General features: G+C 38.5%; 1 protein-coding gene and 1 long non-coding RNA gene across 2 annotated transcripts; one reads left to right on the top strand and one right to left on the bottom strand.

Annotated features, from left to right (window-relative positions):
* The first annotated feature begins 63 nt into the window (after window positions 1-63).
* LOC136264209 (uncharacterized) lies at window positions 64-14443 on the top strand. The gene is made up of 5 exons (XM_066058920.1): window positions 64-199; window positions 265-387; window positions 2226-2404; window positions 2461-2596; window positions 14114-14443. Exons 1-5 carry the CDS (start codon window positions 186-188, stop codon window positions 14379-14381), a joined length of 720 nt encoding a protein of 239 aa, XP_065914992.1. The 5' UTR covers window positions 64-185; the 3' UTR covers window positions 14382-14443.
* On the bottom strand, window positions 8332-9136 carry LOC136264212 (uncharacterized). Its single transcript, XR_010705002.1, has 4 exons — window positions 8666-9136; window positions 8555-8615; window positions 8445-8491; window positions 8332-8356 (listed from the first exon to the last, which is right to left on the bottom strand). It is a non-coding gene; the product is annotated as an uncharacterized lncRNA (long non-coding RNA).
* Window positions 14444-19412: the final 4969 nt, after the last annotated feature.

The raw sequence follows: 19412 nt of genomic DNA, 5'->3' as shown, positions 1-19412 counted from the left end.
CTAGAATTTATATTGCATGATTTGCCAAAGTACTCAATGGACTCTGTGTGCGTGTTCTATTAGAGTGCTTTAGCGATAAACCTTGTAAGCGCGGGCCCTGCTGAGCACGAGACAAGTGCCCGCCCCCTCGAAGACAAGGGAAGCCTACTAACTACTGCTGTACGCGCCATATTGTAACTCGCAACATGGCCAACTTGAGGTGAATTAGTGTATATCACATTCTTGTGTGACTGCAGCTACTCCGTATGTTGTCGTATACTGAAGCCAGGAACTGGTTACGTGGAGGAAAGAAGGATACACGGCCATCGTGACATTAAAATGTGGTGAAAACAGATTTACTCCAGAATTCGTGGCTTCCTTTAACAAGGTCCTTGATGACATAGAGAGGTAAAGTGTTCTTGCAAATACTTTGTTAATTTCACTCATTTATGGTGGTACTGTTAGTACTGCAGCCAGGCCAGGTTGTTTTATGCAAAGGCTTATCATTTTCAATACAAGCCAAGTTTGGGGGAATCTGGAGTTGTACCTCCGGATGCTGTGGACGTAATCTTCATCAAGATGACCAATCTACATAACCTGCAGTTCCTCCACAGTGGGATGGAGGATCTGTGAGGAAATGTCGTAATCTGAATGGCCTATTGAAATTCCAATAGAAATTATGGAATGTGGTCCATATTCCCCGGACTTACCAAATACTGTACAGGAAGTTATGATGAATGAAAAAGCTGACACATTTGACAAATGAGTTAGATTGATCAACTTTTAATTCATCAAACGTCTGTAAGTGTCTCTAACGGTACGTGTTTAGATCTGTGACATTTAACTTGTCAAAGTTGTTGAAGTGTGGATTCATCAACTTTTCCTTCTGTCAAATTTCCTGTTATACGGTAGAAATGCCACGCGCAATACCCCCTTGTATGTTAAAGGGTCAGCTTGCAAGACTTGTATACAACGGGGCCTCCATTATTTGAACACCAGTTCATGATCAATCACAAAAGTGCTGAGATAAGTGAAATTTTCAATTAAAAGGGACACATTTATTTATATATGGAGCCTTTAGTATAGTAGTATTCTACCGATGATCAGATTGGTATTGAATTGGAGATGCCATTTTGTTATCGATCGGTATCTGGTAAACTTCTGATTACTAACCACTCGTACCAATTGTCATCATTATAGTCATTATCATAAATGCTATGCTAGCAAAACTTAATACCTAGGGAATCACATTAAACGTTATACTAGCACAAAGGTGCAGGATTTACTCTGTTAAACAATGAGTAACTGCAACTATCACCTTTGCATGAAAATTTGAGGTACTCTAATAGAACAGTCACTGCAAAACAAAACAATCATGCACATCTAACTTGGAATACACTCACTTTGTTATAAAACACTATACAGGTTGTATAATACACCATAGATAATAGACACCACTACCTGGATTGGAAGCACACGTATAGTGCCCATACAAAACTATGGTTTTATCCGCGTTTTGCGCCTGAAGTTTTCAAACACTCTTTTTCATTCAAAGATACTGTTTTACTGTCTGGATACAGCTTGGTTGTTTTAACTAGTAAGTTTAGTAGATTGTTTCTTGGGTGGCGATTGGCCTACTACTGGTATAGGCGCTTTCCGTATAAAAAGTATTTGAACATGTTTGTGAAAATGGCGGGGTGAACAAGTCTAGTTTAAGGCTGATGCTTATTACTAACTAATGCTACTTGTACTGGTATGTGTTTCATGGTATATTCGCTTCAGTTTAGTCAAGTTCACAAATCCTGCCTCTCGTATCAACCTGTCGTGTTTGTCAAACTTCTAGCTAATACACATCAGTACACCCACTATGAATAGGCCAAACCTTATATTCCATAGCGGTAGGTTTACTACTCACCAGTAAGCAAAACATGTTCTTATAAAGTATACTCCCGGTACTGTGTACAGTATAAGGGGCGCGAAATGCAGTTAGATTAGGTGGCGCTTAGAAGTTTCCAATCCAGGTAGGGGTGTCTATTATCTATGAATACAGTGAAGCCATGAACAAGTAAACATGGAAATTTTCAGTATCTGTATCAGTGAAATTTACTGCTCACTATCATTGGATTGATACACCTTGTGCTAGTTGATGAAATACTCTAATAAAACAGTCACTTCTGTTCAGATAATCAAACTTCGTAGGCTCTACTATGGCATGTGTGGATTAGATTTGTTTTTTTCTGTTTCAGTGATGAGACTGTTAGAGCTCTAGTGACTACTAATGAAGGGAAGATTTATTCCAATGGTCTACCACTAGAACTGTTTGAAACAATGTCAAGAGATGAGGTGTTAAAAGTGCTTCATGCCATAACAGCATTGCTTCGTCGTATTCTCACGTTTCCCATGGTGACGGTGGCTGCCATTCGTGGTAAGTGTTTCATTGTAAGCCAAGTGTGTGTCATGTTAACCCCTTTGTTCTGTTAGGTCATGCGTTTGCTGGGGGTGCGATGCTGTCCCTTGCACATGATTATCGTGTGATGCGTACTGGCAGGGGATGGTTTTGTCTACCGGAGATTAAACTCAAATTGTTGTTCACAATGGATTTCTTAGGATTAGCCAAGTAAGTTGTGGGGAATTTTATGTGTATGGTATCATACAATAAAAATCATGAAGATTTGGGCTTTTCTGGCCAAAGATATTACCCCAAAACCATACTTTCATGGTGCCTGGTTAGTGCCTTCAGTGCAATCCAAAATGTTTTCAATAGGTTGCCATGAAATTTTTAGAAAGCATTTTATTTAATAGAATTTTCTTTTGAGTGACTGACTGACTTACTAATGCCTTCAGACAAGCTTAACTCAAAAACAACCAAGCTATGGCCCTATTTTTTTACTGTTCTACACTGCTTCAGCGCTTTTGACATACCACAGTATATGCAATACATGCATCATGGATTTACCGTTGTCCTCCTTTGTATCCCATGTCTTTTTGCTGTCACCATGGAAAATATGGATGACTCCTGTTTGCAAACATAGCAGAGAAGCCATCACATGTGTCTACTGTGAATCTACACCTTGGGCTGTCAGACTGGATTAATAATAGAGGCACTTCTCCTACTTGTAACACTGTGTAATGGGCTAACATAGCTGGCAAAGCGTAATGGTCACTTCACTTTTGAGCCAGTAGTTGACTGGTGGGGCTTACATTCAGAGAAAACATTAACTCTAGCACCATTTTTTCTTTTGATGCAGTATGCACTAGCTAGTTCACCGCTCATAATGATGTTACACAGATGGGTGTAAGAAAAAATTAAGTTTGATTAGGGATCATAGAAAAAGCAGGATAACAAGTGAGGTCGCCTACACCTGCAGATATACTAGTGGACATTTATTCTCTAATTCAGTCGTGGGTATAGACTGAATTAGGGATTAAATGTCCAATTGTTTATCGGCAGGTATATAGGCAACCTCTCTTGTTTCCTACTTTTTCTATGCCTTACACTCGTAGAGTCTGGACCTGAAGGAATACTATTATTAATTACTGTATTTTCTTGGATAAACAATGCACCTGTAATAGTCGCCACATTTGATTAGTGATTGTACTGTGCTCTTAAGATAGGGCATAAATGCCTCTCTTGATTAAACACTGCTGCTGTTATTTGAATTAGTAGTCTTTGATTGTTGTCTACTTATCTCTAAGGCGAAGCAGACTATCCTACAGTATTATTTCATTATGGAAAAGATCAACAATTATTCTGTATCATGTGAGGCTAATCTTTCACTTGCTGTTCCCTAACATCATGGTGAAACATACTAGGGCTATTGATTGTGAAGTAATTACCATAATTGACCAGTTAATAGCCGTGGTTACTATAACTTTCAGCAAGCAAAACCCTGCAGCTACTATCCGAAGCAGCTACTATTCAAGGGTGGCTACTATGGACTTGTGTGGTAGCAGCCTGTGGCGTTAACATGGAATCATGAGTGACTGACCTTGTTTAATGAGTTGTTTAATCAATTGTTAATACTGTCGTTCATTCTAGCTTCTCTCAAAAATGCTATTTCCTGGCTTAAAATCCTTTGCCAGGTTTCTGCTTCAAATGTGTCTTATCAACAATTGTAACAGTATGTTCAGATACAAGCCGTGGCTCTTATCCGAGGGCGGCTCTTATTACAATAATTCTAGGCTGTAAAGTGGCTACTATCCGGGGGCGGCTATTATACAAGCCACGGCTATTAACCGGTCAAATACGGTAAGTACAAATACAGTCTTCTTTTAACACCATTTTTACTGAAATATACCAAATAGTTTTATGCTATAAATGCCACCCTCAATCAGTTTGTGCCCTTGAATGGCTACATCTGTGGCATTTAATGGTAAGTATGGAAATATTGTACATACATAATTAACATTACTAGGTCCCAAACATAGCTGAGGTGTATTTCATGACCTCATTAATAAGACCACCTCATTATAGTGACCATGTCAAGTAGGTCCCAAACATAGCTAAGGTGTACTTCATGACCTCGTTAATAAGACCACCTCATTATAGTGACCATGTCAAGTAGGTCCCAAACATAGCTAAGGTGTACTTCATGACCTCATTAATAAGACCACCTCATTATAGTGACCATGTCAAGTAGGTCCCAAACATAGCTAAGGTGTACTTCATGACCTCATTAATAAGACCACCTCATTATAGTGACCATGTCAAGTAGGTCCCAAACATAGCTAAGGTGCACTTCATGACCTCGTTAATAAGACCACCTCATTATAGTGACCATGTCAAGTAGGTCCCAAACATAGCTAAGGTGTACTTCATGACCTCATTAATAAGACCACCTCATTATAGTGACCATGTCAAGTAGGTCCCAAACATAGCTAAGGTGTACTTCATGACCTCGTTAATAAGACCACCTCATTATAGTGACCATGTCAAGTAGGTCCCAAACATAGCTAAGGTGTACTTCATGACCTCATTAATAAGACCACCTCATTTAGTGGCTAAATCAAGTCCTAAACATAGCTGAGATAGTTACTTTAAAAGCCTCTACTGAAACTAGTTTGCTAAAAACTTCAATTCTAATAGAAAAGTCAATTCTCTAATGCTGCACCTTCTTAAGAAAATATGCAGCTAAAAGGTGTTCAAAAAAATATGCCATCAGGTGGGATTGACCTGCTTCAGCTTGCCTCTTCATATACACCAGAGGAAGTTGGTGACACATCATGTGATCTCAAAGATTAATTTAACATCCAAATCATACAGTATGATAGTACTGTATAGTAGGGACCACAAAGGAGTAGGTGTGGCTCATGTAAAAACATCACCCAAAAACCAGCCTCCATTTTCCCAGACGACGGTGACGCAGTATTGGTTATGCAAAACTAAGCCCAAACAAGCCTTCAGATCGACCCAAAATGCTTTCAACAAGTGCTACAGAATTTTAAAATATATTGTTTAATGGAATTTTCTACTGACTGACTGAGTAACTGACTGACTGACTGATTCCTTCAGACAAGCATGACTCGACGGCTATGGACTTGATTTTTTCACTTTGACGTTGCTTCCCAAGAGGTGCCTTTTGACATGCCACAGTACAAACAATGCATTCTTCATGGACTTACCAGTATCCTCCTTTGTGTCCCATTCATCTTTGCTGACAGCGAAAAGTGTCGATTTGGCAGTAGCACATGATAGCTTCCTTTCGTAATGGAAATTGTCCGTATTTTTCATAGTGGCTATTTTGATTGCAGAGGTGTTTTTTGAACAGTTCTTGATTCATACTGCTGTGTAACAGGTTGAACATAGCTGACAATGAAGCGTAATGGATACTTCACTTTTCAGATGATAGTTGATATAACTGGGGCATGGTCATAGTAATTATTTACAAAAAAGTTAACAAACAAGTACACAAAAAAGTTGGAATTTTCTATAGTAGGGACCATAGCACATCGATAAAACGTACTGAAACAAGCTGGAGTAGTGCACGATATAGATCAATAAGAAGTGTTATATCCCTACTGTGCATTTCCGTTATGGTATCTTGAGCACAGTAGGGATATAACACTTCTTATTGTTTTACTGTGATCTATATCGTGCACTACTCCAGCTTGTTTCAGTACTTTTTATTGATGTGCTATGGTCCCTACTCTAATTGAAAATTCCAATTTTTTTTGCGTACTTTTAATTAAAGGATGGATAGTATATATGTGACCCAGTCTGGGAAAAGGGGTCTTATTGCCTATTCAAAAGTATTGAGAAATGCCGGTTTTAAGTAGAGGTGAACCGTTATAAGAAAACTAAACCGTTCTTATACTGATTCAATATGAGATTAATCATTTTGAAATCGATACGATACCAATCCAATATACCGATATAACTAAGTGTAGCTATTTATATTTGAGGAACCGCATATGCCATGTTCAACTTTATCAAGACTCACGGTAGTGAGTCGCGCGGCCAAGAAACTACGAAGCGCATGCCCAATTAAAACACACGCGGCCACTATTGTGAGTTATTTACGTGTAGGGACGGTTTTGCAATATTAGCCCTGGATTATGCAACATCTCTCAATGGATTTTTATTGCATTATGTGTAAAAATATCTTTAGGAGTCGTCATCATCATTGTCTTGCGACCTCGCTAAAATATAAAAATAGACATATTTCACTTTATTTCTCTACCTTATGTACACTTACCGTCACGTTATACTAGTCAACATAGTCGTGTTTATACAGTCCGTATAGCACTGACATTATCTAATTCTGGTTTGTCCATTCGCGTATTTTCTTCAATCAAACCTCTAATCTCTACATTTACTTTTAAATACACAATGTGTACACAAGCCCTATTTTCTGATAAACAAGTTGTGAAAGCGTGCAGAACCATAAGTTCCCTAGGGAAGGAGTTTTAAGCAGAAATCTTTTAGATTCCATTTAATATCACGCCTCATTCAAGCGTTGATAATTGGCAGATGTCTTATAAATAAGGTGTGAAAGCGTGAAGAACGTACAGTCACTATAGAGAAGGTGTTTCAAGCATATTTCTTGTGCCACACCACACATGGTGTATTAAACTTGCTTAACATTTGTGACTTGTCAACTCGCTTGCCAAGCTTCTGGTAGAGCTCAAACCAGCTTGTTAGCTACATAGCATTACCCACCCTAACCACTCCCATTGTGGCTTTCATCATGCATGTCACTTAACATACATGTTACATAACAAAATATATCACATTAAATGTTTGTGATATTAACAATAAAATTCTGACTATAAAATGCGATAGTGACGTAGTAACCTATGAATTAGTTTATTCCCATCACAACTGTATGCCTCATCCTGGAAAATCAAGAGATCATAAACAATAATGCTAAGATCTTATCAGGCAGGATGAATCTCATTGTTGACCTCGATATTACTTTGGTCCCACCACAACAGTTTAATCCGGAAACATCTGAGATCACAAACGGTAACAGAACCACGGTTATTTGGTATTTGGTCCGTACACCTTGTCAACAATCCTGCCACGAGATAATACTGGAATTTGAGCTACTAGAAGTTTCACCTGACCGGTCTTGGTGAATTGGCACTGCTTACACATACGTCTAAAATACCCATTGCATCGACATGGTGAATCAGTGTGTGTCGATGTTGATCTGATCCTTGATCTAATTACTTTCGGTAACCTCCAGCACCAAATGAACTTGCTTGATATCTGACGACACAAGAGACCAGTCCCCCAACAAGCAGGCACTGAAGTAAAAAGAGAACGTACAAAAAACTAACATGCCAGGCTGGTGGATCCTCCTGGCTTAACTGCAGAGTGACAAGCAGGGATCAAATACAATGCACCTACAATCTGAGTACAATGGAACCTCTCTTATCCAGCCAGTCCAGTTCATACTACTGTATCAGAAATGTCCTAAACTGTACTAAAACGAAGTAATGTTATTGTTATCAGTTGTGCTGTGCTGCAGAATTGAAGTCACTACAGAACATTCATGGTCCCCCCCCCCCCCCCCCCCCCAGCTGTAAAAAATACATTATCACCTAGCAACCAAGCGGTAGTTATCATTAGCAGAATAAACAAGCCACCAAACAGCTTTCAATTGCAAACTTCATTATGGTCAATAAACTAGAAGCCAAATGACTAATTTAGGCTGTGCAGACAATGGAGGTGCCCAAATAGAGGTTTATTGGATAATAGAGGTGTCTGGATAATAGAGGTGTCTGGATAATAGGTGTCCAGATGAGGGAGAATTGCAATAACACAATTCCTCTGTATGTTAACTAACCTGAATTTACAAAACTCTTTTTCATCTGAGTTCCTGTATGGTTCCAAGTTATGCAAGACCACATCCAACTGCTACAACCAGATGGCCTAAGAAAACCAACAAGTGGGTATTAAATACAATATGCCTAAAATCTGGGTACTGGAAAATATCACTATGCACCACATGTAAACTGACCAGGGTATTAAAGTTTGGTCGCACCACAACAGTATATACGCCTGATCCTGGAAATTCAGAAAACATACCTGAGATAATAAACAACTACATTCCTTGGTATGTAGACTGACCTGGAAATTCACAACACCCTTGATATGTCACTACAGTCCATGTATACTTGACAACTGAGAACTACAAAAAGAACACAATAGATGGTACAATTCCTCCATATATTAACTGACCTGAAATTCATCACACTCAGTTTCTGCCTGGTCACAAGTTATGTCATGTACCATGACCATATCCAACTGCTACTGCTAGTGGGTGAACCGCACGCTATGACCAGATAACCTGTAAAAACTGAAAGGTGGGCATTAAATACATATAGCTATTACACCTAAAAAAATCTGTCACTTTTACACAAACAACACATTTTTGGATTTAAAAGACTACACAGAGACCTGACTAGTCAGGTTTCACTGTATATCATTTCAGCCATTTAGACCAGTATGCAGTGTGAATAAGTACATACAAACATTACACATGTTACATTCGCTAGTTACTTCTTCAACCTGCAGCCAAAGTTCCTGGACTTTTGCCGATGTAAGTGGCAGGTGGTAGTTGGTCCGTACACCTTGTTGACACTGAATCTCGCCATGAGGTAATACCAGCATTTGCTGCTAAGTAGCATTAGAAATTTTCAGCTCTGCACAGGTCCAAAAACTGAGCCAAAAACCCTCACAGTTAATCAGTGTGTGGCGATTGCGGGCAATGTGGCACTTTACACACTGGGGCGAACTTCACTCCTCATTTCGTTAGCCTCCAACACCAGCATATAATCATTGAGTACCTCAGTGTTCTAGACTCTTACTTCTTTCTTTAAGCGTTGCTCAAGCACTGTGGTTTCTCACGAGGGGCGAGTTTCTCAAAGACATGGACTGCAATTTTCTTAAACATTCGATTAAAAACCGCGTATCACGTGTGTCCACTTGAGGTGATCAGGGACTTTCCAAGAGATTTTCCCTAAATAGATCACGTGATAGTTGTCAAGCTGGATTCTGGTATATGCCATGGTTCAACAATACGGTATGTGTACTTTAATATAGTATTAGCTGTCAAGAATTATCACTCAAACTGTAAATTGAAGATTAAAAAAAGTAATTACATGCTGACAATGACAGTAGCTACCCCTCACCAACCATATCTCCTTATTTATAAGCTTGCTACACTGCTTCTCTGAAGAATACTGTGACTGCTCTATTAGAGTATTTAGATCTGACTGCTCTATTAGAGTATATTGATCTTTTAAACAGTATTCAAGGGGCCCTTCATGAGGCCTCCTGGGACCCCTTTCAGGCTGGGGTCCGGGGAAAATTTCCCCAGTTGCCTCTCCCCCTGTGGGTGGCCCTGAAGTTATTTTTGTGTGATAAGCGTGCTTGAGGAAGGGTCTGGGGGAGAAGACTAATGTTTTGACAGCAGTTGATGATGGCTGGGCAAAGAACTGCGAGAACTACTGACAGTACTGTGATGGTAGAGTAAAATGCCCACCCCTATAGCTCTGCCTAGAGGTATTAACTAGCATTACCTACAGCTATTGTATATTTTGTTGCCGATACATCCGGAGGCCTGCAGAGTAAAGGTGAAAGTGGTAGTAAGGCTCATGCTATTATTCTGCTGAACAGGTGGGGAGTATGCTCCCTGAGGAAACTGTAAATACTACAACTTTTTAGTTTTAATTGCTTCATCAAGTATAAAAATTCAGTTAAAAGGTTATATACTGGTTGCTATACTGCACTGTGACACCCTTAAGGAGTTAGTGCCAGCATTGTCCATGGCAATACTATTCCATCTCCCCAAGTCTTGATGATTGAGTGTCCCAGCCCTTTCTCTGCTGCTCCAATCCTGAAGCTGTGAACACAGTACAAAAAATGGTTATAATATTATGATAATAACAATTAAGAGTCCGTAATGTACTCTTATTAAGGACTCTTGATAATATGTGGCTGTGTATATACTGTGAACTAATTAGGCACTTGGAAGTTTACTTTTGAGCATAAGAAGCATTTACCATGCACAGATATGGGATATTCTAACAGTAATTGTCACATGCAGTAAAGATAGATTTACTCTAATAGAACAGTCATACTACACTGTAAAGTCATACTTCTGAATTTACGGTGTTATGAAACAGTCATTAGTATGTATGGCTTTTTATAACACTGTCAGACAAGATGACAGGTGTATCTTTGACTCTCCAAGATAATACTCTGCATTAATTTTAATTGCTCATTTTCAAAGATCATCTAAAAGTTATTTTTTACCAATTTGTAGAGTATATCACTGACAAAAGTGAGTGATATCCATCCCAAAAACACCTTCGCTGTAAAAAAAGGTGCGTCCAAGAAACTACCAGTACCTGGAACCCAAAACAGCTCAGAAAAGTAACTGGTAACTTAAAGAGCTGATATCTGGAGTGGCCAAGAATACAACTAACTACGTCGAAGATGCCTATCACGAGTGTCTAACTATTACCAAGACACAAAGTCCAAGATCATTAATTTAACTATGCAACTCTGAGGTGATGTCAATAATTACCTACGCCTCAGTAATTACTGATGTCATCTCAGGTTTTTAAATCTTCGAAGATGCTTATTACATATGCCTAACAATTATCAAGACACAAAGTCAAGAATCATTAATGTTGATTTTGTAACTATGCAACTCCTAAATCATGCACAATTCATGAGAAATCCATTATCAAATCCAGTATCAGCGGAGTAAATTATGCATGCAATTGCTCCTTTTTCATTTGTGACGTGACCATGGACTTTAGGTCTTGGCATGGTAAGATAGTATATCCTTATGTACAACCCTGGAGCTGTCATTTTAACTTTTGAGTACTGTCTGATTGATTGATACTTTATTACATTATGAGTACACCTTAGCCATATTTTTGGACCTACTTGACATAACTACTGTAATGAGGTGGTCTTATTTTAGAGGTGGTCTTATTATAGAGGTGGTCTTTGTTAAGAGGTACCTGTTAATATGAAGTTTTGACCAATTTTAGTTTTTCAGTTTCAGTTTTCAATTTCCACTGTTTCCAATGTCCTGGATTACTCTGCATTTTAATGGCTTGCAGAGATGGCTGGTTGTTTTATGCTGTGCTCTTGGTTCATCTTATTGCTGTTTCCCCAGGGTCACCACTATGAGTGTTTGTTGTATGATTGGTGAGCTTCGTGACAACAAAACAGTGATTATGCACGTACTTAGATGGCTTTGTGTAGCATACCACTTTTAGACAAGGAAGATAACTACTGTTTCCCCACCCTTGTTAGCTTAATATTAGGGTTTATAATGTGGCTTGATCATTGGACAGTGTCCTCAAGATAGTTAAGTTTAATATTGGTGTATCGTATCGGTTTTTAGCAGCAATATCAGCTCCCACCAATATAGTAAAAATTTCTATATCAGCCACCGATGCGACATGTATCGGTATATAGGCACACCTCTAGTTTTAAGTATTTAGTGTGTTGTAGCTCACCAATGGTTCATGTACCAAATTTTCACACGTTTTATACCAATTCCTTACCTTCCACAGCATCCACTGTGCAAGTAGCCAACAGCTAAGTTTCCTGCCATTTTAGATAGTTTTAAACTGGTTTATTGTATCAGGCGAGCTGCAAAAGGGGAGGAAGGCGGGGGCCCGGAAAGAGGACAAGTGGTTGTTTAAAAATTGAAAAGGAAGGCGTAGGGATGAATTAGGCCAATTTATGGGCCATTCAGGTATCAGAACTGGCTAAAATGAAAGGAAATTTACAGTACAGGTCTTTATTGAATACCACGGAGCTGTACAGCCACACACAGCCATCCCCAGGCTGACCAGAGTTCCACTAAGACCCCACATCGCACGTACGGATTGTCACTGGGCTTGGGAAAAGCAGCCAGCAAAAGCAGACCACTCAAGTCTAGTTGATTTTGATAGTGAAATTGGATAGTTTATTCATGTAGCTTTGTGTCCTTGGTGAAAAATTGAATCTGCTGATGTGGGCGATAAGACTGGTTTTCCCAGACTGGGTTATATATATCCATGACAATTGTGTCTCATAGCTCTTGATAAACCATCTCAGTACAACATTGTAATGCTTTGCTTTCCTATCTTTTTGACAAGCACCTGACACAATGCTTGGCTGTGTACCTCATATTGTAATAGGGTTATAATGCGTCACCAACGTCTGTTACAAAAAAATGCTTAGTGACTGTTGCTAGTCAGCCATATGTGAAGGCAAGTTTCAATTGTACAACAGAATGGTACAAATAGTTTTCTATGTACAATGAATATCATTGCCATAAAGTTGAAAATAAATATAGATTTAATAAACACAGTTTTAATAAATTAGCTATGATTTTTAATGCTTGTGACCATGACAACTATCCTAGTGAATATATCCCATTCTAGCTTAGCCATTGAGACGGCTGTAGCTTATTATATGGCTGACTACCGACAGTTGTAAGCATTTTGCTATGCACATTTCATATGCAAGTATTTGAAATACACTATTACCACTGATATATCAATATACAGTTGTCTCCCTCTATTATCTGGCTATTGATTATCCGAACATTCTGCTATCCACACTGTGGAAATGACTGCTCTATTAGAGTATTTTGACAAATGCGTACATTCTATTAGAGTATTTGAATGGAGGTCTGTATGTAAATAAATGGGCTGAACGTTTGATTATCTGTACTCAGCTGGGACCCAATGAGTTCAGATAATGGAGGGAACAGTGTATTGTGTATCGGTGATATAAGTCAAGGTCTATGTAACATGATGTATAACAGATGTATGTGTATGTTCATTAGAAATGTGCTACATTTTAATGACTGTCATTCTCATGAATCGAATTATTGTACTTTTTAGATACTAGGTTTGTACATCTGAATGATTGTTTAGTGTTCTGGAAAGAAAGAGGGGTTCTTATCAAACACCTGTATCACGTGATATATGATACAGCCAAATATGTATCATTGCAATTCTATTTACAGTACTTGGTTAAATGCTGCGCCTTCAGTGGTGCAACAATAGATTTTGAAAATAAAGCTTTCAATATCGTTTTGAGCATCGAATGGTGGTCAAATGGTATTCTGTTATAAATGAGTCAAAAGTGCATTGTTATAAATTCATTGTCCTAATGTTACAAAATTTTTTGTAGAATTCTTGTTTTTTTATTAATTGTTGTGTTGGATTGAAGTATTATTTGTTATTGTTAACAATAATTTTTAATCTGCTACAAAAACTATTTTTGATTTAGTTATTGTTTAACAATTGCAACAAAGGCAAGGGTACAGGTTTAAGGATGAAAATAACTAGTGTTCCATTGATACTGCAAAATACCAATCCCATACCGATTCCCCGCAGTGATTATTATCAGTACATTATAGGGTTTGGCAATATTCAATAAATTGCCAATATCGCCTAATCAAGCGCCTGAAATACAATTACCGCATGTATACTTAACCCTCGTAATATTATTGCATAGGCATCTAATTTGTGTCTATTCTGGGCCTGGAGCACACATGGATAGCTAAAAATATTTGTCATATGGTTTAATAGCATAGATATGTGTGTGCATGCATGTGGGTGTGTGTTGTGTGTGTGTGTGTTTATTTTCACATCTTCACTATAGAGCCAAGTTACCTTCTGACCAGTACATAAACTGTGGTCTCTATGGTAAAAGGTATACAGCTGAAGAGGCCAAGAAGGTGGGCATTATTCAGGACTGCTGTGAGGTAGACCGACTGTTACAACGTGCAGTAGAATTAGCTAATGACATTGTGTCCTGGCAAGAGGAACCATATGATCGTAGTGTTCTCTCCAAGATGAAGGAAGATCTTTATCATGATACTGTTAAAGCAATGACCATGGGAGTTGCTAAATATTACTCTAAATTATGACATTTGTATTTTACACAAGTACAGTGTGTATTCATAATTGAATAAATGTATGTTCTAATAGAGAGTTTGGGTGCACAAATTGTACATGGTGTAATACAATCACTCATGTGTACAATCAATCGTGTGTGCCTAAAATGAACAACTGCCACAATCATTAACTTTAACTGGGGTTGTTGTACTTTTGTCAGTATCTAGCAAATCTGAACTGATGATTTGAATTGTAATTGTTTAGCTACAAAATTGACCAGTGCAGCCAGCTCGTACCCATGCCATGGGTTACACATGTTTGTGTCCATCAGTGTGATGCATACGCATCGTAATTATCGATGTTATTGTATCTTGACATATTCAATACAAGCTTGCCTTGTTCAGTAGTGTTGTATTCTGTGTCACTACCTCCATAATTTTATCTAAATTTATGTTGTACAATTAAAGTTTTTAGACAACTACGTGTACGTATTTAGTGCTAGCTTTGACTTTGCTGTATGTATGTGCAATATTTAGAAACTGTGAAAGTATATAAATTTGCATATGTACATACATTAGTAAGCATGTGTCTTGTAGCTCCAACAGCAGGCCCATCGATCTGTTAAATATAACCCACAATTAAATGCATTAATTGTGTGTTAGAAGAATAAGCTATTGCTTGCTTACAGTCATTATTCATAGTTCCTTGGATCCTCTTAAAGATCGTTATTTGGATTGGTCCATGCCATGGAGTTATTTTCCACAAAATAATGCACAGGCATCTTTATAGCTGCATAATATTTGACTTTATCTCCCACAGTTTATATCACTAGTAAACTCTTAGTAACCATAGTAACCATAACTGTGAATGTATATACAGTCGAATAGGTGCAGTCTTGAGTTACATACCAGTAACTTTTCAGCTTGGTTGCTAACAAAATGAATCATGCAATGGTCACCATGCAGACATGCACCTAGCTAGCTATATCAACTCTGAATGCTCACCTCATTAACTACTAAAAAGTTAACAAAGTCACTTCGTTTTCACAGATATCATGTACAATTGTAGGAGCAGCATTGTTTTTGCAATTAATTCTCTTGTGCATGTCAAGCACGTACAGTGTAAAGCTTCTTACAAAAATGATGTGAACACAAAAGGTTTTAACATGCTATAGTATGTTCATGTTGAGCTGAACCCTGAAAAACAGCTAAAAATTAAAAGTGGATTTTTCTCAACAGAGGTAGCATTTCTGCCAACCAGATGATTATTGGTAACAGCAAAGGTGACAACAATAGACACATACGGTTTGGCTCCATTAAAAGTTCAGGAAAGGGCTCTAATGGATACTGTACTTATATGGCTTCTCCATATGAAATGTATTGTGAAAATTTTGATTGGCTGTGAATATTATGTCAAACATTTGAACAACAAGATTTTGAAATATTTTTAGCGGGTCAAGCAGTACTACAAATGAGCCAAATTTCAAGATCGTGTGTAATTGCATTCATGAGTTATTAAATGTTTTTGAGGATTCAGCTCAATGCAAACATACTATAGCACACACGAATCAACATCTCAGACAGTGAAGAAGAATGGAACTCCATGCATGCTGGAGGCATTTATATTGTAGCCACTGCAGTTCATCAAAGATATGCATGTACGTTTTGGATGTTGAATAGTGAAGAAATCAAGCTCATGCATACTGCATGTTGTTCTGTGAATATACTGTCCCACTAGGGATCTGTGAGAAAGTTTCTAAGTAGTGCATAATTCACAAATCAAAAGTCTTCCCGGCCTTACATAATGATTGAAAATCATGCAGTTACAAAAACCTATACAACTGAACAGTAACTACAGGAAAGAGTGCTATGATTATACAGTAGAAACTGTCTAAGCTGGTCACCTTTGGGCCAAGATTTCTTGCCTTTTAAAGAGGTTGCCTTTCTATACAGGTGGCCGCTAAGACAGGTTCCACTGCACATGCATTAAATCATATGCATTGTCCTTCAGAAATTCCCTCACAAATCAGCAATCACATGCATGTATGAATTTCAACCATTAAAGTCCAACTAAAATCAAAGATTTCAAATCACATAAACAAGTGTCATATCGCTGTTGCCAAAAAGAAAGGTGAACAAGGTTGCATGGTTAACAATTTCTGGTGGTAAAATGCTAATCTATAGATCCCTATTATACCTGACGTGATGCACATAACCAAATACATTCACCACATGTACACTGCTTATAGTTTGAGATTTTCATCATCAACAGTGAACTATATAGTATTGTTGCATATGTAGTTGCATAGGCATATTAACTATCAAGTGTCATCTCCTGCGGGTCAGGTGATGAGTGACAAAAGGTCTGCATGCATGTATACTAGTTGGCCACTGATTCTTAACACTGAATATCTATAGCCTACATAGGTGGCTCGAGGATTTTTGGTGACTGGTTTCTGATCAAGAGCATATAGGTGAAGACCAAAAAAAGGTAGTGCCTGCTGAGAATAACTGCCCTCCACTAAATATCACTGATAAAGTACATAAAAATCTTTATTTATAGCTACATAGCTTGCTACACTGCTGCTCTAAATACTGCATGTGACTGCTTTATTAAGGTGTCTGTTGACTGCTCTATTAGAGTATCTCGATTTGAACGTGACCGGTTTCCAGAAACCGAACGTATCAATTTTTGTAGTTACTGGATATGCATGTTCTGCATTTCCCGTGCATGATCAGGGGCGTAGCCAGGATTTTTTTGAAGGGGGTTCGGATTTAAAGTGGAATGTCTTAAGGGGAAGACCTGGGTGCTACCCCTACTGAGACCATGTTTGAACGAAAATGATGCATACACAAAACGTGTCCTTAGGCAGTAACATTAAAAGGTGCTGTTTGTGCATCTAATTAGCTAAAATTTACACACTGCATGCTGTTATGCAGCTTATAGAAATTATAAACCTATTGTAAAACTAACTACAAATCTTCAGCATACTGACAGCCAACTTCAATTTCTAGCACACGGAAGCCCTCCACACTCGAGTCCCTTAGTTGGCAATACTTCTTTCCAGCTATACATTATTACCCCTTGGTCAATAACTTCAGACTTGGCTTGCATCACGTGCCCACAACATATAACAAATCATTCATCAGGTGAATCATAGAATAGCTATAGATCAACATTGTCACAGTTTGTGCTAACCTAACACATGTATAACACAAGACCACTTAAGTTTAGCAGTTGCTACCTTGTAATATGTCTCAACCAACCACTGAACACTGAACAGTCCGTCGCCATTTCAACCATGCATCACGTTAGTCTGGCGCCGCCCGCCCCTTCACATACTTTTTGCGAAGGGGCGGGCGGCGCTAGACTAGCATCACGTACTGTCACGGAAATATCGGTCCGGGTAAAATCGGTCCGGCCGGACCGATTTTGGATACCAAATTTGGTTGACCAAGTTTAGTCTGGCCGGACCATTTTTGGCATCCAAAATTGGTCCGGCCCAAACTTTGTTGGCCACATGCACCCCCTGACAACTTGGACCAATTTTGGTTGGTCCGCGGGTGTACCCGGCATTGTGTGGACAGGTCGGTCCGTGCTAAGTATATTGTGATGGATCACTGCAGCCGACTTAGCCTGGAAACTATACAAATGAGTAGCGTAGTTTAATTTCCCGAGTTGATTTACGGAAAATGCAAGAAACTAAATTCCATGTCATATAGCTATGTATGCAGCGATGAACACAGTCGCAAAATTAATGCTGTTTTAATTGGTGGGGACTATTCTACGGAACGGAACGGAACGGAACGGAACGGAACGGAATGATGGACTAAACCACGGAACGGAACGCTTCTAAAATTGAAGCTTGCAACTTACCATTGCTGAAACTTCCCTTATAAGTTAGCAGTGGCATCTCCAGTGGGTGATTAAACATAAGATAAAAAGAATTAACGGATCGATTGTGGGTTTTTGTTGGTTGTCATTAGTAACGAAGTATTATTGTGGGATGAGCTGTATCAGTGATGTTCATCCATACGGAAGGGAACTTTATGTGAGCTGTTTTTCTTATTTAGACTTTAGAAAACAGTCTGGGCCGGTCTTTCAAGTCATAAGTCACTGTATAAATAAAGCAAGCAGGAAGATACTGGTAACAGGAAAGAGCCAGCTGAATTAAAACTTGAAGAATTTTGTGCAGTGTATGAGGAGCAAATATTTTGGCAGACCGCAAGGAGGGTATATTCTGCAAACATCACTGAAGTGTATGCATGGAGTTATTTATATATTAACAGCTGGTGCAGTGGACTAATGCCGTATTCAATAGTGAGCTGATTTTATCTGTTGCACAATTCAAGGATGTGTCTGACTGCTAGCCTTGAATCAGGCTAAATGCCAAAACTCCAAGATCAGCCAAATCTCTATTATAAGCCGCATGTGAAACCATGCCCGTAGCCACCAGGCAAACGTGATTTGGACCAGGATGTGTGTGTAATTTCAATGTATCTAGTCAGACCTGAAATGGAACACTCACATTAATTACATACCACCTAAGAATCCTAGGATTTCTTAAGTGTAACATTTCACATGCTTCACTTCAAACAAAACAGGTTAAATTTGTTCGTCTATTTTCAAGTGATTCCCAGTCCAGCTGGTCCATGAAATTACAATGGGATCACATGTATTTGTTACAGTGCGGGCTGTCCTGTGTTGGATCTACTCTAGAGTTGAGATTTCAAGGTAGACTCACTGCCAATGTACTGACACTAGTACTGTTGTAGCATGTTTAAGTGGAGGACAAATGAAATAGTAATGCTAGATTATTTATGTATACAAATTTTTCATAATGAAATTGATATCCCATTTTGATTTGTACTTCCACTTTGCAACATATTCAAGAACAAGAAGCTACCACACTTAATCTCCAACCACTGTCATTAATTAACCAAGATCTCACTAGTCTGTAATTCACCTTACTGTAGTGATTTTATTGATTCATCTGTATGTTTTCTTCATTTTCCTTTGAAGTTGTACCAAGAGTTCATAATAAGGTGGAGAGTGTCTAACTT

Source organism: Dysidea avara, chromosome 8, assembly GCF_963678975.1.
Source record: "Dysidea avara chromosome 8, odDysAvar1.4, whole genome shotgun sequence".
Lineage (NCBI taxonomy): Eukaryota > Metazoa > Porifera > Demospongiae > Dictyoceratida > Dysideidae > Dysidea > Dysidea avara.
This window is presented reverse-complemented; position numbering and strand designations above follow the sequence as displayed.